Consider the following 22,096-nt stretch of genomic DNA (forward strand, 5'->3'; position numbering starts at 1 on the left):
AAGGACTAAGACCCCTGAATAATTGTTGGTATTGCACATTTAATGTACTTAAATGCATATTTCACTAATTTAACAACATATATGACTGTCCTACATTTCAAATCACATTTGCTAAAGTGGGACAATAAATTTGACTGAAATAAAAAATATGAAACATGTTTTTTCACCATATTATAGCATATTTTGAGGCATGAATTTATGATGAACACAATATGATAATAATTGGCAAAATTGCTTCATTTATGACAAGTTTATATCCTTAACATTAAATTACTCAAAATCCGTCACTGACCTTTGACTGGACTCCATAGCAACGCCTCAATCTATGACATCACATGTATGGAGTCATGTGATTACATTCGATTACATGTTTAATTTGACAGCAGTCCTATTCATTGGCATTTGATAGAAAAAGAGATAGATGCATTTGATCTTAGGTGTCCCACATTACACTAATTCACCCTGCAGAATAATACAGAATATCAATAATCAAGAGGTTTATTTGAACTTTTCTTCCCTAATTTTTCTTTTTGTGCACTCATGAAGTAAATTTTATACATTCTGTAAAATATATAGTTTTATTTCTGAGGGATCAAATAGAGTATTTGAGTCATCTGTCAAAGTTTTGCACTTATCCTCCGACCAGAGATGGCACTACAACCGAAAGAAACCTGTCTTTTCTTGAGATGAAGCCCTTCTTCGCTGCTCTGCTCAGCCGGCAGTGACAACAGAGGGTTGGTGCCATTGATGATGTATCACATCCACGGTTGCTGCTAGGAGGGACGATTTGAGACACTCTCGCGAGATTTTAACCATTACCATAATAGTAATCTAACTCTAAATTTAACCCTAACCTCGCGAGAGTTCGTCTCTCCGGCTGATCCAACCTAGCATTTAGCATAACAGAGGGGGGAGGAACTTTGACCCGGTGCTCCAGCCCGAGTTAGCAGCTATTTTTCTGTATTATTTTCATATTTTTTTGTGTGTTGTTTCATATGCAGAAGGATGTGGTTTATTTATTTACTGAGCTGGTTGTCGTTGGTGATCCAGATATCCTTCGTCACTCTTGCAATAGGTGAGTTCATGCTCAGAAGTTGCTAATGCGAGCTAATGTCTGCTTGCTAATGCTAGCGGACCAAGTTACACCATTTATCTTCCCGGTTTTACAAAGCTGAGATTTACTGTTGCTACAGTATTAAATGACACATGCAAACTTTGATGTTTGCCTAAGAGTAAACAAGTTAAGTGTGTCAGTTCACTGAAATACAGGTTAGCTGGTTAGCTAGCTAGCTTTCCCTTATAGGAAGTTATAAATGTTATTTTGCTATTTATCTAAAATTATAACCACACATATTTTCAGTCTGCGTGTATAATAACGTATTGAAGTTAAATACTGGCAGCTGTTCATTTGTAAAACGTTTTCTTAAAGCATGAGGAACACTTGGACTGGATATGACGCCAGCTAATATCTAACTATGGTTTATCGATAGGCTTCATATTATCAATGAGTCAATGCATCAGCAGATAGTGTGGTCACACCATATCATAGATAAGGTTTATTTTTACGTAGCTGCAATCCTCATTCAGCAAGTTAATGTGAACTAGCTCACCTTACATCTTACTAACTAGTTGCATCGTCGTTTGTTTACATTAAAGCGTTAGATTATAATATAGTAGACAAGCTGGCTACCTAACATGAGGCTAGAAGAGCCTGTGTGTGTGTGTGTGTGTGTGTGTGTGTGTGTGTGTGTGTGTGTGTGTGTGTGTGTGTGTGTGTGTGTCCACGTTGTCAGATAGTTACCTGGCCACGTAACACCTGCTGCAGCTGCCAGGTGTGGCGCTTATTGTCTCTATCACAAAGGCAGTAGGAGAAACTTTTATTGATCATAATTAAGAAATATTATCCCTAAATCTTACATTTATGGCCACAAAAACCAAAATCTGAGTCTGACTGAAAGGATGTAACACCATAGATGAAGTTATTTCTTAGAATATTCATTTAATTGGAGCTGCAATGATTAGTTGATTAACCGATTAGTTGCCGACTATGAAATTAATCGCCAGTGTTTTTGATAATCGGTTAATTGTTTTGAGTTATTTTCTAAGAAAAAAGTCGAAATCCTCTGAATCCAGCCTCTTAAATATGAATTCTGGCTTCTTTAGTCTTCTGTGACAGTAAACTGAATATCTTTGTTCAGTTCACTGTCATTGAGGACTAAAGGAAAAATGTTTCACATTTAAGATGGAACCAGAGAATTTGGGTGTTTCTTCTTAAAAAAAGGCCTCAAAACGATTCGTTGGTGATCAAAATAGTTGCCAATTAATTTTCTGTCAATCGATTAATCGACTAATTGTTGCCGCTCTAATATCTTCCCACCAGTATGAGCCAGTTTAATTAGGGATGGGTATTAACAACCAACCTGTGAATAACTATTCTAATAGTAAAGTCAATAATAGTGTAGCCACTCACATCGACTATAGAGGAACACACATATAAACTATTCTATTACATAAATGAAAGGAAATTCAACAATCACGTTTCACAACAGCAGATCTTTAGACTTGTCCTAGCAGGAAAATAACAGGTGTGACTTGATAACATTAACAATGTCTCCATTATAAACTTCAAGTGCCCCAATCAGCTTTGACAGTGAGCCAGCTCTAATAATACCAGGATCCAGGAAGTGGCTCACCTGAATGACATCCAGTCATTAATCATGTTTTTAATGGCACCTGTGCTTTTATAAGTGGAAATGCTTCCGGTGAAAAAGGTAATTCAGTGTAGACAGTTTTATTAAGTGACTCAAAATCACAGATATCATCACATATATCTGGCTGACACCTGTGCTGCTACGGGCAGAAATATGTGTCACTAGAAACTGAATTTGAATCACAATATTTAAATTTGTATTGTTTAAAACTGAATCTGAAATTCATAATTTAAAGTTGAATTTATTAGTTTGAAACTGACTTCCAGTAAACTTGAAACTGAAAATAATATTATAAAATTAAAGTCATTTGTTCTGAAACTTCAGTTCTCACAATTCAGTTTCAGTTCACTGAGACACACATCCTGCCGTCGAGGAAGAGCGATCACATGCAGGTTCATATGTTTATACAAACCTGTGAATCGAGCTTTTGATCGTTCTTCAACATGCAGGAAACCGGTGGCGTTCAGCTCGGAGAATCATGTCCAGAGAACTGAAGGGAATTTTCACGCAATTTCAAAAATGAACTCAATCCTTTTACGATACGATTAGTATTAACAGAAGTCCACTCAGGCCAAAATGTTTCCATGGTGACGGATCTGACGCAAAACTCAAACTCTAAGATTAAAGATATTTTTCTCTGAAACAGCAAAACTACAGTTTTTACACAGAACAGAGAAAACACTTTAGACTTTTGAAATATGTAGCTCCCGTTGGCTGTTGATATCATAGAGAGAAAATAGCCGTTAAAGTACATGAATAGGACGTCTGTGAATCTTCACTTGGTTGCTCTTCCTCAACGACTTGATGTGTGTCTCAGTAAACAGGATTCGAATTACGAGAACTGAAAGTGGAAGTCTATATAGAGAGAGTTGAATTTTCAGTGAGGATCAAATACAGTTTCAGAGCAACTGAACTCAGTTTCATTCAGTTTCAACTTTATTGGAATTGAAACTAATAAATTCAACTTCAAATTATGTGATTCAGATTCAGTTTCTAGTGACATATTTCTGCCCATATGTTGCTTCCTAAAGCTAATAATGTCTGATAGCTGAAACCTTTTGATTAATCATTAAGGTTCGTTAGAAACCCCGCCAGGCAGCGCTTTAATTTCAATAAATGGCAGAAGTTCTTTTTTTTTTTAATTCATTATTTATTGTGACAAGATGTGCAGTGCTAAGAGAAGGAACAAAGTTGAGGGCAAGTGTGTGTGTGTGTGTGTGTGTGTGTGTGTGTGTGTGTGTGTGTGTGTGTGTGTGTGTGTGTGTGTGTGTGTGTGTGTGTGTGCGCTCGGTGGCTGACATCAGAGCTTGTTCGTGCAAGCAGTTCAAGCAGTTCAAAGTGGAGTTCAAAAGTGCAAAGCAGTCTACCCTCATTATTCTTCTTCCTCTTTTTCTTCCTATTCTCTTTCGGAAAGTGCAGATTGCTATTGCGTGATGAAGCACAGACTCTCCCATGAGCCTCTGCTCTGTTAACAGTCACCTCTGGCATACATGTTTTAAATAATTTGACCCTTTTTTTATTTGTCAAGTCAATTTTATTTATAGAGTGCCAAATCATAACAGAAGTTTGGCTGCGTTTAGTCTTCCTTTCACATGGGTTCTCATCTGTGCTGCTTGTTGTTTTTATGAAATTGCTCCATAGAAGTGATATTATTTGGTTTGTGTGGTTTTGCCTAAACGACAGACTGTAATTCTGTTATTACTCTGTTGATGAACATAGCTTCTTCATCCATTCATCTGATTTTTAGAGCTCTATGTAATAGTTGATTACGTGTCCAACTCCAATGATGAAACATATTTGTTCTGTTATTTTTCTTGTGTGGTCGCTCATCGTTTTATCTTCCTCCAGCTGCTGGCCTGTACTACTTGGCAGAACTAATAGAAGAATACACAGTAGCCACCAGTCGAATAATAAAGTACATGATTATGGTAAGACAGGTTTTCTTATCCCTTTTGCTTTTAAGAATATTCTATAGAAACGATGCAGCTAACGGTTGTTTCACTGTTTTGCGTGAATGTGTCCAGTTTTCGACAGGCGTGTTGGCAGGTCTTTACATTTTTGAAGGCTTCCCGGTGTTGATGGTGGCGGTCGGCCTCTTCACCAACCTGGTGTACTTCGGCCTCCTGCAGACCTTCCCCTACATACTGCTGAGCTCCCCTAACTTCATCCTCTCCTGCGGTACGAACGACAGACACAAGCGACGGCTCCTTTGCCTGTTTTTTTTATTTCTTAAAAGTGTCAATGTCTTTCTTGTCCTTCTTTACTTTTTTCAACGTTGTTTCTTTTCCTTTCGTCCTCACGCTGCAGTGTTGGTCGTGGTGAACCATTACATGGCCTTCCAGTACTTTGCACAAGAGTATTATCCATTCTCAGAGGTAATTTCATTTCAGATGTATGATTTTTTTAGATATATCTCGTCTTGTTCTTGTCTAATTATCTTCCCGACTGGCCTCAGGTGTTGGCGTACTTCACCATCTGCCTGTGGGTGATCCCCTTCGCCTTTTTTGTGTCACTGTCAGCGGGAGAAAATGTGCTTCCATCCACCATGCAGCAAGGAGGTGAGCTTCACACAGATCAATCCTCAGCTTGACGGCGTTTTCGATCGCAGCGTTGATAGCTGTTAAGAGTTCGGTACGCTTTAAACAAACTAAAGGCAAAAGCGTTCATGTCATCATAGTTACTGACATGATGCAAGGAATCGTAAAAACACGGAGGATGCTTTCGGGCAGCCTCCAAAAGGTTTTATTCTGTTGCACTTACATTGATGATGTAAGACACTATTCTGCAATCTGACAAGCACTTCATTTGAAGCGTCCTGATGTATTAAAACCTCTGAATGGCACTTGTTTAGTAAGATGTACTGTAGCTGACAGAGGAGTTGCACAACCGGATGTTTAACCTTTTACTTTTGCCGTGTGAAAACATACTTTTAAAAATGTTTTTAAAGGATTACATGTCTCAAGCAAGTTCCTCAAGGAATTTAGAAAGTTTTAGGAAGGTGATATTTTATAATGTCAAAAGTGTTCTGTAATGAAGTGTCTTTTTAAAGGACCGTATCAAGTTTAGCCCACTGGCTAATAATAGCCCGGCTAGCTCAGTCGGTAGAGCATGAGACTCTTAATCTCAGGGTCGTGGGTTCGAGCCCCACGTTGGGCGCAGTACTTTTTCATTAAGGTTAATCTTTACACAACACATCTCATCATTTTTATATTACTGACAGCCACTTTGTAAGGCTCACTGTGCATTTTTGTATTTATTTTCTACCTTCCAGTTTTCAGTGCAGTATGAAAACCCAATAACAGAGACTTGAATCAGTAATCAATCACAGGAACCTGTCTCTCTCCCAGTGTTAAGCAGGTATAGATATTTATTGTATTGTTAATAACAGCCTTTTCTGTTCTTTTTTTTAGATGATGTGGTGTCTAATTACTTCACCAAGGGCAAGAGGGGGAAGAGGTCTGGGATCCTCCTCGTGTTCTCTTTCCTCAAGGAGGCAGTGCTGCCCAGCCGACAGAAAATGTACTGAGGAGCTGGACTCGGGGTGCAGCCTTAGGGGGCTCGGGGGTGTGTGAGTGTGTGTACGCTAGGAGATGGAAGGGGAAGCAGGAAGGACTGTGGAAATGGTTTCTGGATGGGACTAAAATGAAAGCGGATGATGAAGCAGTGGGAGGAAGAGCACTTGAAGAGGACGGACCAATGAACGGAACAGAGCTTCCTGCTGCCGGACGAGCCGACGAGTTTACACAGGCCATGTTCGTCTGTCTTTGTCTTTCTGTTTGTCTGTACTGACTGCCAACAACATCTACTAGAGACCTTACTGAGGGGGGGGGGATCTCGTCTGTAGCGCAACGCTTTCTTATCGTCACGTTGGACTCCTCCATTTTTTTTTTTTTTTAAACGTTGGTATTAAAGTATGTATGTGTCTTAAATTAACAACCACCAAATACCTATAAATTTGGACTTTGGTAGGTACATCATTATCGATTTTGAGATGACATCTTCATCAGGAGACCAAAATCGACGAGTAAAAACTTTTAAAGTCTCCTCAGATGACAAACAGTGGCTTGGAGATAAGTGAGACAGATTAAAAGGTCCTTTTCGGCTGAATCCTGAAGTCCAAACTTGGATTTTTTTTTTTGGTGTAAAGCGACCCTAGAAAGTGTTTCAGTGGCAAACCAGCTGCAGGAAAAAAATGCCACAGGTCGCCATGCAAGTGCTTATTAGGATTATTTTAAATGAGCAAAAGCAATGTCTACGTGTCTCTAAGTTGTTATCAGCTGACATCCTGCTCCGATTACAAGGTGTGACATGGTATAAATACTCTGTCTAATAAAAGTGGGGTAATAAAGGCACTTTCTTACTTTTTACAATTGAAACACCCACAAATTAAGGTGAGCTCTGGAGGATCTCTCCTCATTCCGAGTCATTGGCATGTGGCCACATAAAAAAAAAAAAAGAGCTATGTGAGTTTTTTTTTTTTTTGTTTTCTCATCTGCGTCTACACCTTCATTAATCAACAGCGCTGTAGTCTGCAACCTGCCCGTCTTTTTTAGACCGTTTTTAAGAATCCACAGTAACACTTTTTTGTACATTGATCGGTGAGTAAACCTGACATCAAAGACAAATGAAAACACTTATGATCAAAGCTGTGCAATGAGTCTTTGTAAGCTTAAAGGGTGTTGGGAGACAAAAGCTGCTGAAGTGGTTTGATAAAAGTACTATTAAAGAGGTCGTTAAGTGGGATCTGAAATTCCTTTTATCAATTACTGAGTGTGATTTTTATTGTAGGCTGGTATGCACAGGACTCTATGATACAATAAAAGAGATTTTGTTCAAATTAAATGCTTTTTTCACAGGTTGGTGTTCAAAAGAATTAAGGTAAAACGACTTGGTTAGAGCCACATTTTCAATTAAATCTGATTAATTCATCCATTCAGTGTTAAATTTTTATTTGCAGTAAAAATAGATCTGCCATCTGAACACTCCTTCTAGGATATATGTGTCTGTGTGTGTGCGTGCGCGTGCACCAGACTGTCATGTTATCCAAGTCTCATGTGGCTCGGTCACAGCGGGTGCACCTGGTTGAGGCTAGTGTGCACTTTGACCCCCACTGAGGTGTGAAGTGCTTCATGAAGTAAAGGAAAAAGACAAAACCGTGACCCTGCAACGCACACACACACACACACAAACACACACCTTTAGCTGACAGGCTGCAACCCGCAGTTATGACGCGCGCACACCCATGCTGTTGACAAGCCCTCACCTGGATCCCGAGTCAGATCCCTGGGGGGGATCAGTGAAAGTGCAGAGATGCATCTGTGACAGGTGACCCAGTTCACTGAGGTTTTCTCACCTTTCGCTCACCCCTGTTTTTTTTGGAGGTGCAGCATCTGGAGTGTGTGGCATTTTCTTAATTTTGTCACTTTGCTTTTATGCCTGTTAGTACTTCTGATGACACTACCAGACATATATCAGTAATTTATACATGTTTTTCCAAAAATAAAATTCTCTAATTATATTTCTATGTAAATTTCTCCTCATTTGTTATAAAAATGAAGATATTTTAAATGTAAAAACCATTTCACGTTGTTTCCACCTCCGTTTTAATTTGAATGTAAAAATGAATGAAAAAGATGCATTTTAATGCATTCCTTCAGGTCTAGTTGAAGCTCCTCCAGTGCAGAGCGGGATGCTCAGTAGTGTCCAGGCTCCAGCACCTCAGCCAGGTGCATGGCCACCTCTGTCCAGGGGGACGTGCTGCTCCCCTGGGGGCATCCTCGGTGCTGGATCTCCAGAATGTCCTGAGGCTCGAAGTGTCGAGGGGAGGCGATCCTGGAAGGGAAGGCTCTGGGAAACAACACCCTCTCAAGGACATCCACAGGCAGGTCAGGGGCGGCGCGAGGTGTACTGTCCCACTTGGTGGTGTACTGAGGCTGCCTGCTGCTGCCGTCCTTCCACAATGTGACGCGGCTCCGGAGGTCTGGCTCTCTGGGGGGTTTCTCTGGCTGGAGGCCCGTGTAGATGGTCCACGGCCTGGAGGCTGAGGCCGGAGGTGGTTTGGTGGAGGTGCACGTGTCCTCCTGAGGGCGTCCTGCCTGGAGCTTACACAGGCTCTTGGCATGTTTTAGAGTAGACCTGTCCTGATCTGATGAGAGGCACTGGGTATGGTACTGGCTCACTAAGACCCTTGGGGAGAAATCCTTTAGGAGGGGCAAGCTTTTCTTGTGTGCCCAGTCTGCCATTTTCTCATCTATAAGTGTCTGAAATCAGACATGGAGAGAGTAAGACCAGTTAAGTGTATTTGCATGTGGAGAATTTATAGATTTATGTTTTTTTTTTTATTCATTGCAGATGTGCAAATGTCATTATCGCATGACGAGAGAACCAAAAATACTGTCTGATGTTGCACTGATAAATTATTTATGTTAACTGACATCTTACACTTTATAGTTTGTTGTTTACTAACCTTTTTATTGAGACGGTTTAGTTTGCACATATCCACAAGATCACTGTATAAAGCTTGAACTAGCTTCCTCTCTTCCATTTCTTTCTTTTTATCTGCCTGCCACATGCAGTTTTTCAGATACCTGCACAAACACATAGAAGGAGTCCATTTTTACTGAAACGTTTGAATTGAACTCTCATTTTGGTATGAATTAGTCCTTTGGCTCATTACCTTGCTACCTTCCTGCGACACCAGAAGCGAGCCAAGTCCAGAGGTGTGTGTCCCATGCAGTCCTGGGCCAAAACATCTGCTCCGGCCCGCACAAGCATCTCTGTGCAGTCCAAAAGGCCCTCAGAGGCAGCCAGGTGCAGAGGGGTCTGCCCTGCATCTGTGGTGCTGGTAGAAAAAAACAACAAAAAAACGTCATTATCTTCAGTTTCATCATCACTGTTGCTGTTCTCATCATCATAATCATCATCATTATCTCTCTTGCAGCAGCTACAAACTCATTTTAATCATAATTTTACTTTTGCACTCTGGTATTTACACTTTCTACTTCAAGCTTCCCTTTAAAAATGCTTTACTTTGGTAATATGAGTTCAAAAAAGCAAGCATCCAGCTGAGAAAAATTTTATGAACTTCTAAAATAGAAAATAAAAACCTGCATGGAAGAATAATTGACAGAGAAAGGCCCCTACACGTTGATGTCGGCCCCGTTCTCCAGCAGGTATCTGAGACAGGTTGAGGTGTTGGGTGAACTCCGAGACGACAGGACCATGTGAATGGGACGGCGACCCTGGGGACCACTACTGTTGATACAGCACAGCCTGGACTCCAGCAGTGGCTGAACAGTAGCCAGTTTACCGCACATGCAGGCCACGTGGAGCGGTGACAGACCCTGAAGGAGAAAACATGAAAACGAGGATCATCTCAACATTACTTTCAACTGTAAGTGGGCTACTGTTAGTTAAATTGTGTGATTTTACTGTTATACATTTTGAAGGGAAATATGCAACCCTTGACAGTCTTCTAGTGTCTGCACATATACATCATTCTGCACAGTGAAGCTCACACATTCAACTATGGGAACAAAAAGAAAAACACATTTTTGAGTGGAAGGGGACTTTAAGTTAATGGTTGAGGTACCTTGTTTCAGCACTACATCCTCCATGCGTTACATGCTTTTTATGCTACAGGAGTGAACACTATAGTGAACCAACACTACTAGGAAGTATGTCAGACTTTGACTATACTGTAATGTTAAATAACTTACCTGTCTGTCCGGCTCCAGATTGACCACAGTCGCAGAAGCAACAGCTGGAAACGTGTGCCCGTTTGGGGGAGCTATGTGAGTAACTTTCCTGCAAGATAGAACCATAATAGCCTAGAAATGTGGTTGTAAATGGGTTCAGTTAAAGCTAAACTGCCCTACAGTCAATTTTAAACTGACGAAGCCCTGATATTTGTTGCGATAAAAACACACAAACAAATGTCGTTAGCTACATTAGCCACAACATCTGTAGTTAGATGATTTTTGGCGAGTGAAACACGCTCAATAAGGTCATTAAAGTATCACATTGTAGCACAAAGAATCCGCAGCTGTCTTAACTAATGCACACAAGTTTATATAAATTCATGGCTACACTTAAAATGTGAATATTTACCAGTTTTTACATCTCCAACGTCTCCGTTTTTCGGGTTTGTTGACAAGTTCCATGGTTACCATAGAAACGATGTAACCCGGTAACCAGCAACGGTTGGCAACTCAGTCACAAGTAACTGAAAAAGTGATAACATATATTATTTATATATATAATATCACTTATAACTGAGGCACACAGTAAATTAAGTCAATCTTAATATATTATATATTTATAAAGATATATTTTTATGATGCTATAACGTTCCTGTAAGATTTTATTCTATGTCCACATATTAAGTAGCTTGTTTGTATAGTATTCTATACAATTTCTAACATAATTTTGATAAGGGCAAATTTGTTTGAGCAGCTGAAAAATACCATATGGAAAAAATATAGTATTTTTCTTTCTCTTGTTTCTGTACTGTAGTGTCATGATACAGCACCTCCAAACTTTTTATGTTGTGTCCACTTTTCTATATTATTTTCACCTTAATCCTACCTACTGAGGTACCTGCAGACCCCAGAGGTTTACTTTTCTATATCTCACAGGCGCTTTATTCTGTCATTCCAATTTTTCATGACTTTGTCAATCAATTTGTTCCTAATGACTTCATATCATTGTTTTCTGTTTCTGCTCTAATTAATGCTTTTTATAAGTACCAATGTATTGGGGTCTTGGGGGCACCCCAATCTAAAGCACCCAAATCTGCCTATACAGTTAAAATAGATGGAATGATTTATTGACTTCATCTTTGCTATGGGTCCTAATTTAAAGTAGCACACACTATCATGGGGGGTGGGGGCACTCTGTCAGTCATTTTGAAGGCTTTGTGGAGAGATTGTACTTGGGATAAAAGCTGCAATTTGCATTAAAGAAAAGTATATATTTTCATTTTACACAATATGCAAACTAACTGTAACTTTCCTATAATAATATTACTCTGGGGTTTTTTCAGATTACATTAATTACGTAACTAATAATGTTTTGAGAAGAAATAAGTTAATATTTTGCTATGATGGTTGTTTCTAACAGTAGTTTATTCTTGGGGTCCCCAGTCAGCGCTCCTTGTATGTTAAATATGTTGGTAGGATGAGAGTTAATGAAACTGAAAACTAGATTTAAGTTTAGACTGTTTAAAAGAAGTGAACATCCTTCTTTTTTAAATCATACTTTTGTTGAAGATAAAGAAAAGTTAGAAAAAGCTGAGAAACTGAAGGAACCGTCAGCTGATATTAGAGTATTTTTATGCAGCAGCTATGCTAAACATGTTTCTTATAAACAGCCTTCATCAGCATGTAACTGCCAGCTGCTCTTTCATCTCTTGAATAAAACTGAAAAATAAAATCAACCAATTCCTTATACAGCATACTCTCTAACACATGTTTATATCTGAGTCATTGTAATAGTTTGTGACAGATACAGGCAGATGAGTGGCTGCGGGCACGGCAGAAATGGATACTTCCTCCCTCCCATGAGTCCGCAGCTCTCTCCTCATACATCCCTGATGCGCTCGTATCGACGCTGCGTTAGGATTGGCTGCTCGCACTTGGCCTGAGTAAAGCAGATCAATCCCGCCAATGCTGCGGGAGCCTCGTTTGTTCCCTCTGCACCCCAGACATGCAGCCACGCGTGAAGCTGATATGAATTGGAACGGTTATATTCTCCATGTCTCTGTGGAGCTGTGGGGTCGATGGGTTGATCGGGCAGCAGGCCTCTCTGATCACAGCTATTGACCACTTGACCCCTGACTGAACTGAGTGTGATGGATGGCCCCACGCAGGGCACGTACGCTGTGGAGAACAATGTGTGTCATGGCAGACAGGCTGTAGTATTGTTGTGTTTGTACTTTTTTTTTTTTTTTTTGCAAATTTGAGCAGTCAGAGTCAAAGTGAGGGGATAAAACATTTCAGAATCACTTAAATCTGCTTTAAGATCTAACTTTTGGTTCCTTATTTTTGCTTTTATTGTACACTTGATCACTTTTCTGTGAGATAGTGATATAAAGAGAATGGAAAGTCTGGCCACATGGGGATGCTACAATTTTAAATTTAGCAATTTTACATGTCAAAATTCCCTTAATCCATTCAGTGTTAAACATCCTTGATCCAAATCATAATGACATTAAACGTAGTAGTCACATTCTCTTTACTGTGTATGCATTTGATACTTGGATAAACATTTGCTTATTTAAACATTTTTTAAAAGTTTTATTGAAGTGGGAATCAGGCCACATTTACATGTTACATGTTTTTTCTTCCCTTTTTCTGAAACCTTCCCCTAAAAATACCTCAAAATAAAGCAAAAAACATAAAAAAAGGGATAAAATTACAGTAAAAAGAACACACATATATGATGGTGCTCACAACAAAACATCAAAATTCTCATCACATTCACAATTACTGAAATTTTTTCCTGTTTTTTTTTTTAAAATTTAACATAAAAATCTCATCTTAAGGTCCGCTCACTAGCTTTTTCAAGGGCATTCAACCACACCTCAGGGTCTTTATGCACGTAGGTGGATGGAGTTTGTTGTCATGGAGATAATAATCTGCTTGTCTCGCAATACAAGACATTGTAGATCTCCACCTACTGAAGTCTGGGGATTTCTAAATGCACAGTGGCGAGAACAGCCACTAACAAACCTACGTCCCTTTCATTTTGTCAAGGACACGCCTTACTGGAAATGTTGTGTCTCCGCCATAGTGAACTGCATGTCACCGGCCCAATATGAAGGGCCGCCTCTAAGACCTTGGAGTGGTTCTGCAATGCAGGTTTTTTTTAAAACTCTCTAATTGTTTCCACTCAGTTTTAACAATGAAACCTGGGAAATTGTCCTCAGTCTCTGAGAGCGACTCCTTTTTGTCAAATTTTTATTTCGACATAGAAGAGTGAACTTTGACACTGGATTTATTTTAATGGGGTTTTTTGTTGGGTTTTGTTTTCTAGGACCTTTATTTGTTAATTTTCTTCAAACTTAGTAGACATAATCAGTGGTTGCATTTGGAACCAGGCAGCTGTAACCCAACAATGAGACAAGTAAGTGAAGATAATGTTGAATAAGGCAACATTACTCATAATGTTGGTTACAGTGCATTAAGTGTCATAACTCAGTCATCTTGTATAATTTCAAACTTTAAGTCTTTGCTATTAAAACTATAAATCCCCATATTTCCCTCAACTGTAAAACTCCCAGCTTGCAGCAGTATAGCTTCACATTCTGTCCTTTAATTTGTGACATGCCCTTTTATCCTCTCTGTCTCTGTCTGTCAGAGCAATCAGGGTCCAGTGGAGGGTCAAGGACGGGCCACGGACCCCTGCTTCCTGCCCCGACCTCCGAAGCCCCCGGAGCTTTCGCCTTTATCACAGCACAGCCGCGCTGCTGCTGCGGTGACACATGCATGTGTGTGTGTGCAGAGAAAGAGTGTGTGAACCTTGTGTGTGTGTGTGTGTACATTAATGTGTGTTCTTGTGAGTGTATACGGGTTAATAGTAAGAGAGCAGCGCAGCCCCGCTGCAGCCTTAGTGGCTTCCTTTGACCTCGGTCACATGTCATGAAGGTTGTACGGAGCCGTCGGTGTAGAGCTCTTTCATGTTTGACTTTCAGCGCAAGTCCCTGGACGGCAACCCCCGACATGACCTCTTTCCTTCTGACAGTTGAGTGTGCGTGTTTGATTGCACTGTCAAGTTCAGCCTGCATGTGAGCGCGTACTCCCTTAAAAGCTTCGAAATCTTTAAAAGCTTTCTGTCCTACGACTGTGTGCGGCTCATTCTGCACAAAATGTAGATGAAAGCAGCAGTTTTTGTGACAGATGTGACTCTTAGTTCAATGATGTACCCTCTAAATTTCTCTCTGCTACTCTGAAATGCACAGCGCATTCAAAAGTACAAGGAAACGTGTGTGTGTGTACATGCAGAGGGAGCGCACGCATGCATTAGCTACAGCACATCCAGTTGGTGCAGAGCAGACGGACCGATCAGAGCTGTCTAAACCTGCTTAGGGCGAGGATGAAAATGAGATCATGTCCTAGCAGCCTTCGGCGGGCTCTCCCATTGGTCCTTTACATCATTCAATCACATCCCATCTGTTTTTATTGGTGGTGCAATAAGAGCTTCTGCTTGGCTAGTGGCACCTGACCAATTGGCTATCAGTGCACATGGGACTGCTCTGTGGGTTTGGAAATGCTGTGAACCAATGAAGCCTGATTAAAATATATTGAGTTAACTGTGAAATCAAGATTGCCTTTTTTGCCTATTTCCTAATAATAATAATAATAATAATTTCCTAGTTAAAAATATTGATGATACGGCTGTCATTTTTAGAAAAACAGCTGGAGGGTAAAATGTATTTTAAAAAGGGAAATATGGAGTGTAAAAGTTTTCATAATTGAGGCTGGTGAGATCTTCAAGAGGAGAGAAAAGTGATGTAAAAGAGAGGCAATAAGCAAGTGATGTAAGAGGAGAAACAGAGGAAGAGAATGAGAAAAGAAGGAATAAAGTGGAAGTGAGGAAAAGAGAGAGAGAAAACAGAGAGAAAGAGAAGATGAGGAGTAGATACCAGAGCGAACACACAGCCTCAACATGCCTTTATATTTGATGAGGCACCTTACAAGGACCTTGTGCCCCTGGGGCTCCTGAACTCTGCTTCTGTAAGTGCGCTGATGCCCTCACTTTTCTCCCTTTCCCTCCTCCCTCGCTCCTCTTATCGTCCTTACCCCTCCTTCTTCTTCCAAACCTCCTCCTTCTTTTGCCTCCCCATCTTTTTTTGACTTTTACTCCATCCCTTAGCTCCTCCTCCTATCTCTCTCCTTTTTTTCCCCCTCCTCCTCCTCCTCCTCCTCCTCCTCCTCTCTCTCTCTTTCTCTCTGTGCCTCATGCTCAGCCAGGCGGCAGCGCGCTAATGCACCATGGCACATTCTGCAGCTCCAAGTCACAATGCAACCAGGCTTTGCGCAGTGACCGCACGGCGACCTCCCTCAGCATCGCTGCACACACAGGCGCTGTGCTGTACCAGGGCCTGTTTAGGGCAAGGATGGAGGCGATGGGTTGTGTGGGTGGGGGGTGGCAGAGGATGAAGGAGGAGAGGAGAGGAGAGGAGAGGAGAGGAAGCAGAGTTCTGCCACGGACAGGTATGATCAGATCAAATGACAGTGAGATAAATGAATTGTGAGTAGATCCCCGTCTAAAAGACATTTTTGTGCCACATGTGCGTTACTAAAGTGTCAAACCAGAGGACGTACATGCTTACGTGTGCAGTTGTAGCACATGGAGCATACAACATGAGTAATGCCTCTGTGACTACATTATTCTCCAAGTCAAGTGTGTGAATTCTTTTACGGCAGAGTGCAAATATTTTGCACCTTTCAATGACCAAACAGCTGAGCCACTGGACAATTAGATTCTTTCAGCCATTATTGAAGGTGTTCCTCCACAAATATGAGTCAAATGTGTTTATCCTGACTCGTTCCTGTTGCTGCTTTTCCCTTCATCCTTTGGCTGGTCGTGCTCTTTCACCCCTAAGGGCCCCTGTCATCACACCTTCACATGATCCTGAGCTTTTCCCCTTCACATCCATCAGACACGTTCTTCTCAGTCCTCACAGCTCAGCAGAAACAACCAGAGGGAGGGAGAGAGAGATAAAAAGAGACTGAAATTGTGAGAAAAAGGGAGAAGGGAGGCCTTAAAGGTCAATGCTGCAGAGGTGGAGGTGGAAAGGAAAGGAAGTAGAGGCAGTGCGGAGGATGAATAAAAGAGTGTGTGAATATGTTGGATCAAACTAGCTCATGGCAGACCTGTCCCATTTTATTTACTTGTGTGTTGTGATTATTCTCAAGAGGGCAGTTCGTCTCTCCTCTGTCAAACCTGAGGGGGAGTCTATCCATCTGTTGGTTGTCACATCTTCTAAGCCGGCCTGCCATAGGCTGTGCTCCTGATCACATCAAGCTCCACTCTGTTATGATTCAACCGCTAATATTTAAGAGTGTTGTTGGAATAAAACATGGTGGAGTTATTCTGATTACAAGAGAAAGTCAGTTTAGTGCGAGTTTTGAGATTGCAGCTATGAGCATCCTGTAAAGAATCAGCAACAGTAGGTCTCTACTTCAACTTGACATCCCCCACATCCAAAGGACTCATCCTGTAAATTAGCATGACCTACTATGTTTGCAAACCGGAGAACTTGAGATCAGCCGCCCACCAGCTTCAGAGATGCTTTCATAAGCAATCTGATTTATAGAGAAATTAAAAATTGAAGAATCTTCACTGCAAAATAGCAGCAGTAGCAGCATTTATATACTGTATAAGGCCAGCATGTCCTGTTACATGGACACTTCAAAAATGCACATTTCAGCAAGAACCCGCTGAAAATACTTCTTTGCAATATCAGCACATGTAAATAAAAATGAAATTCACCTTTTATGGTAGCGGTTTTAATTAGACTTCCTTTATAAACAGTTGAGAAGTTGTGTAAGTTTGTTGTTTAAGTTATAACAAACTTAATGATTATCAATACTTTACTAATGCGTTATAGGCCATTAATTAAATCAACTTTTGGGTTGCCAGGTTGTGAAATGCTGTCCAGCTGGTGAGTCATTAATAGTACAGTCATTATAAGCCATAATATCTACAGTTATAAATGTTATTAGTCATTTATAATATGGATAACAGGCTTTTCATGCTCTATTTTCATGCAAGTGTCCTGCTGGAGGTGAGATTTTTTATAACAACCTGGAAATCCACTTTTTTTCTCTTAATGGCTTATAACAGACATGCTTTACATTAAATTTATGTGCACTCCTGAGTACCTTGCCTCTTTCCCCCTAACGTCAACAAACTGGGCACCCACCACAACAAAAACTGTGCTCTCCAGCTCTGTAACCTACCATGTTGGCTGGTGGCTAGCCACCTAACCATGCCAGCTATCACCGTTTCTGGCTACAGTACCTTTGTTTTTTGGGGGGTCGAGACAGCTCCGTCACATTTTACAACAAAACCGCAGGGTGTTGCTCCCCGGCCACAGCTCGCTGAGCCTACTGGTGTTTAGTAAACACGGTTGGTAAACAAAGTTGGCGGTTTGCGGGTCAAGTTCCGGTGGTTGACTAATGCACATTTTTGCGGGTTGGGTGCCACGGATTGGCTCTCATAACGGTTCGGATGAGATGCTTTGCTGAAGCACGGTGCAAAACACAATGTAAGAGATCTTTTATGTTATTATGAGAAGTGTAAGCGAGGAAAAACACATTACCTGCAATAGCCTCATGCTCGCTCGCACTGATGGAGTGCGAGCGAGCATGAGCAACAACATGCTGACTGCAGCTCACTTAATGGCCACTGGTGTCACTAATGAGAAGGAATTTCTGATTCTTACACAGAGAACCTTTAAAGGTTTAATCAGTAAATGAGACCATAGTAAGCTGGTCAGAACTGCAGCGTCCCCTTACGTCCAAGTCTTATGAATAAACTCACAAAAAAGTATTTTCCTTCCTTTCCCACATGAACCTTACAAACTTTGTCGTGACCTCAGAGTTTAATGGTTCAGCTGCTGTGTGAAGTCACACTCTGGTTGTGTGTAAAGCTGCAAAGATCAACCGCTCAGCAGCACCATTAACAAGGTCAAATTTACATGTGCTTTTACGCAATCCTTTTCTGTCAGGAGATTGCACTTTAACAGCAGCAGCGATCACTGCTTTGCACTATTAACCTGCACATGAACATAAAGCTTTGAGAGATGAGCTGAAATGCAACCACCATGACACACGCTATAGCCGTGTACCTGATGTGTCCTGTGTGTGCCAACACTGCATGTGCGTGCTGTCACATATCCTTATATGAGGTATAAGCATTGCATGTGTGTGTGATTGCTTTCCCTTCACTGTGACCCCTTCTAATATGGCGGCCTCTCCTCTTCTATCCAGGTCACAGAGCATTGGCTCGTCCCGGTTCAACAGCGGGGCAACGCTCCACAAAACCCATTGTTCTTGTGACACGCATCCTGATTATACGCAAAATGTGGTGTTGGTAGAGATAACATGACGCGAAAATGCAAATGCAATTGGGACAGCGATACCACAACAGCTTCGGGACAGTCAGCCACTTTATCATGTGTACACACACTGCTTAGACAAACATGATACGACAGCAAATGAAAGACACACACACACAGGCCTACACACAGTGTAAATGGTGTTTTTTGCCTGAGGTTTTTTTTATCTATTCAATTAAAGTGCTTGTATTTTGCTCATTTTATGAAGCCGGGGAGGTAAAATTAGGCCAAAATAAACACAATAAAGGGAGGGGAGGCTGCAGGGAGGTTTGTCTTTCAAACTGACGGATGGATAGACAGCTGATCCGATAATCTCATCCCAAAAACCTAACAGGCGTTCTGACAGTTACTTTGCTCTCCAGAGACATACAGTAGCTACAATCACCTAATTACTGCCTTAAATAATTCAGCAGTGTGGCAGCTACATGCAGAAACAGTGAAATCCATTTGGGTCGACAAGACTAAAAGGATATAGCCTCATACCCTGTGTATGACATGCTGATAGTTGTATTATTGATGCTGGATATCCTGAGTGTATTATCTAGCTGAACTTAACATGGAATAGATCTAAACTTAACTCCAAAGAGTTTACATTTTGTGATTCACCCATAGATAAATAGCTCGCATTAAATTTCTCTTTAAACATCAGTTTGTCATCAATAATCAGTGTGTATGAGTGTATGAGTACAGAAACACTCCGCTTTATCAAAACTAATGTAAATTTCTTCATTTGTCTATGGTGTAAAATACTAATTTGGTAAATGATATATGTAAAATACTTAAAGGGTACCTGCTAATACCCTCAAGTAAAGTACAAACCATTCTAGATATTGCTGATGTCAGGTAAAAGCTTTATACTGTCAAAATGAAATACTTCTCAGGACAAAAAGGAAAATAGTTTTATTTTTCAGCACTACAGCGAACAGTTTTGACATTTTCAGGTTGATTCTGAAAAGGGTTCATGAGTTCAAGAGGTTGGAGAACAATATCTCTTTCAGCACATGTAAAAAAAAAACCCCAAAAAACCCCACCAGTGTTGAAAATGCTATTATGATTTCAGGCTGCAGAACAACAAGGACACACAGTTCACACAAAGTTCTTCCATTTACAAAGAAAACTCCACTTTAAAAAGTCACCCAATGAATGTAATGCATGATAAAAAAATGTTTGTTGTGAATCTTGTGTGTAAATAGACAGTCAGTGCTCATCTTGCTCAACATATGTAGACTCAATCTGCTGCAGTTCAGGCTTATTTGTGATTCAGTCATTAGTTCAGCCCTTGTAATGGCTGATTGGCGTCAGCTGTTTCTAATATGGTTCATAATCATTTAGTTATTCACGGCCAGTCATTCTCATGTGGGTGTACAGAGTGGACATTATAACCTCTTTTGTCATCACTCACTTTTACTCTCTGCTGACTATGCTAATGCTTACACAGTTTGCTGTCGCAGCACTCTCCACCACCCTGACCTACTCCGTGCTGTATATTGTATTTCATATTGTTGATTTAACTAAGATTATTGTTCATGTATGTTTATTAAGGGGGGATTAGCTCTCAGCAGAATCTTTGTACTGGTATTATGATTTTAGTCATGTTACTGAGTATCTGGTGGATGGTAAGTCCAACATTCACTCTCCTTTTAGCTCCGTTTTTGTCTCCACCAACTCCTGACAGAAATATCTGATAGCCGATAAATGCTCCACTATGTTCACCAGTTTGGTTCTGGGCAGGTAACGTACAGTGGGTTCATCAGACCTCTTTCTAGTTCTGAAAACCAAAGCAATGAGCTGAAAGACGTTAAAACGCTTCATAGAGCTGAGGGGAACTGAGGAGCTGGGTAACAATTATCTGGGTTCATCACTATGATCAACGCCTTTCACATTATATGTATTGGACCCATTGTTAATACAAAAATATTGATCAGAGCAGCTTTAAGTAAAAGTAAAATGACCGACTCAGTTGTGAAAAAGCAGACTGACACTTATCAGATGCAGTAACAAGAACAGTGTCATTTGTTATTTCCGCTCTCGTACATACTGTAAGTCTGTGATCGTATGTGTCTGTCAGCTGTGTGTGTGTGTGTGTGTGTGATCCTCACCTCCTCTGGCATCACCTGCAGTGCTGACACTGAGGTCTACCACCCTTCCTGTCCAGCTCCTCTTACTGGGGGTCCCTACTGTCTCGCAACGTCCTGGGTGGTGATGGGACTCCAGTAGGGCATAGAGCGGCGGATTCTGATCCCGTCTGGCATGTTTGGGCTATCTCTGCATTTTCAGCCAAGTTTGCACGCAGACACCTACTGTGCTGTGTGTATTACGCTCTTATAGTTTCTGTGTGTGTGAGAGTGTTGGTATCCGTGACAATGCCAGACGTGTTTTTAACACATCCACACGTTTTTATGTGTTTCCCCGTTGTCGCACTCGTATATACATTGACAACGGTCGCAACATGTGGTGTTACGCCATATGGCTTGGATGCTGTCAGATGAAATGTTTATCACCGGCTGCATGTGTGAATATGTGTGTATCATGTTATACCGTATGGGCGCCCTTATATGATCTTATTTAATCTCATTTGGAAATGCGTAGATGTGATATATGTGCGCCTTCATGCGTTTACATCTGTCAAGTGTTGATATTCATGTGTATGAGCCTTCATGTGTTTCGGTTATGTGTTCGTAAGCCCTCGGGGGGGAGGTATGACCCATAAAGCCTGGCTGTGAGCAAGCTCGGTGTTGCCTCTCCGAGTCGGGTGAGGGTATCTCCAGATGGTTGACCTGGGGTCGCCTTCGCAATTGTGATTGAAGTGTGAAAAGAAATCTGGGCATGAGAAACCAGGGTTAAATCACACCTCGAACCGGAGTCTGGCTCCTCTGGTTCTCAGGTGCCGTGTCTTCTCACCTCGAATAATGCTAATGTGTGGAGAGGAGAGGAGATTTGAAAGGATCCTGAGAGGTTAACTAGGCTGCTTTTCATAAAAGCAAAGGACAAAGACAGGGTGTGAAAGGCTAACATTGTTTTCTTTCTCCTCTATCATCTCAAACACCAGCGGTTCAGAGTCTTGAAAGCAATGTAAAATTCCCCTGGAGACATGCAGAGGCACAGTATAAGCTGTATACCTGTAGGAAACATCTCCACACATGCAGAAATGATACACGAAAAAGTTTGACGTGGGTGAATTGAGGGTGACTGGGACATAAGGTCAAATGAGACACTATAACTATACAGGGTTTATTTTCTCACCTGATGAGGGAAAACT

The 22,096-nt window shown here is 41.0% G+C and overlaps 2 protein-coding genes and 1 non-coding gene across 4 annotated transcripts; 2 read left to right on the forward strand and 1 right to left on the reverse strand.

Moving 5' to 3' along the window:
- Positions 1–742: 742 nt before the first annotated feature.
- On the forward strand, positions 743–7,153 carry tex261 (testis expressed 261). The gene is made up of 6 exons (XM_042400767.1): positions 743–1,075; positions 4,560–4,639; positions 4,736–4,889; positions 5,019–5,086; positions 5,167–5,269; positions 6,122–7,153. The coding sequence occupies exons 1-6, from the start codon at positions 1,006–1,008 to the stop codon at positions 6,235–6,237; spliced, it is 591 nt and encodes a 196-aa protein (XP_042256701.1). The 5' UTR covers positions 743–1,005; the 3' UTR covers positions 6,238–7,153.
- trnak-cuu lies at positions 5,795–5,867 on the forward strand. The gene has a single exon. It is a non-coding gene; the product is annotated as a tRNA-Lys (tRNA).
- Positions 6,485–21,021, reverse strand: ankrd53 (ankyrin repeat domain 53). Of its 2 annotated transcripts, XM_042400766.1 has the most exons (7): positions 20,937–21,021; positions 10,821–10,935; positions 10,430–10,517; positions 9,855–10,054; positions 9,388–9,552; positions 9,178–9,298; positions 6,485–8,971 (listed from the first exon to the last, which is right to left on the reverse strand). In XM_042400766.1, the coding sequence occupies exons 2-7, from the start codon at positions 10,880–10,882 to the stop codon at positions 8,405–8,407; spliced, it is 1,203 nt and encodes a 400-aa protein (XP_042256700.1). In that variant the 5' UTR covers positions 10,883–10,935; positions 20,937–21,021; the 3' UTR covers positions 6,485–8,404. The 2 variants fall into 2 exon arrangements, with proteins under 2 accessions (XP_042256700.1, XP_042256699.1); XM_042400765.1 differs by lacking the exons at positions 10,430–10,517; positions 10,821–10,935; positions 20,937–21,021 and adding an exon at positions 10,151–10,382.
- Between the last annotated feature and the right edge of the window lie 1,075 nt (positions 21,022–22,096).

The sequence above is a fragment of the Thunnus maccoyii genome, chromosome 22 (assembly GCF_910596095.1).
Source record: "Thunnus maccoyii chromosome 22, fThuMac1.1, whole genome shotgun sequence".
Classification (NCBI taxonomy): Eukaryota; Metazoa; Chordata; class Actinopteri; order Scombriformes; family Scombridae; genus Thunnus; species Thunnus maccoyii.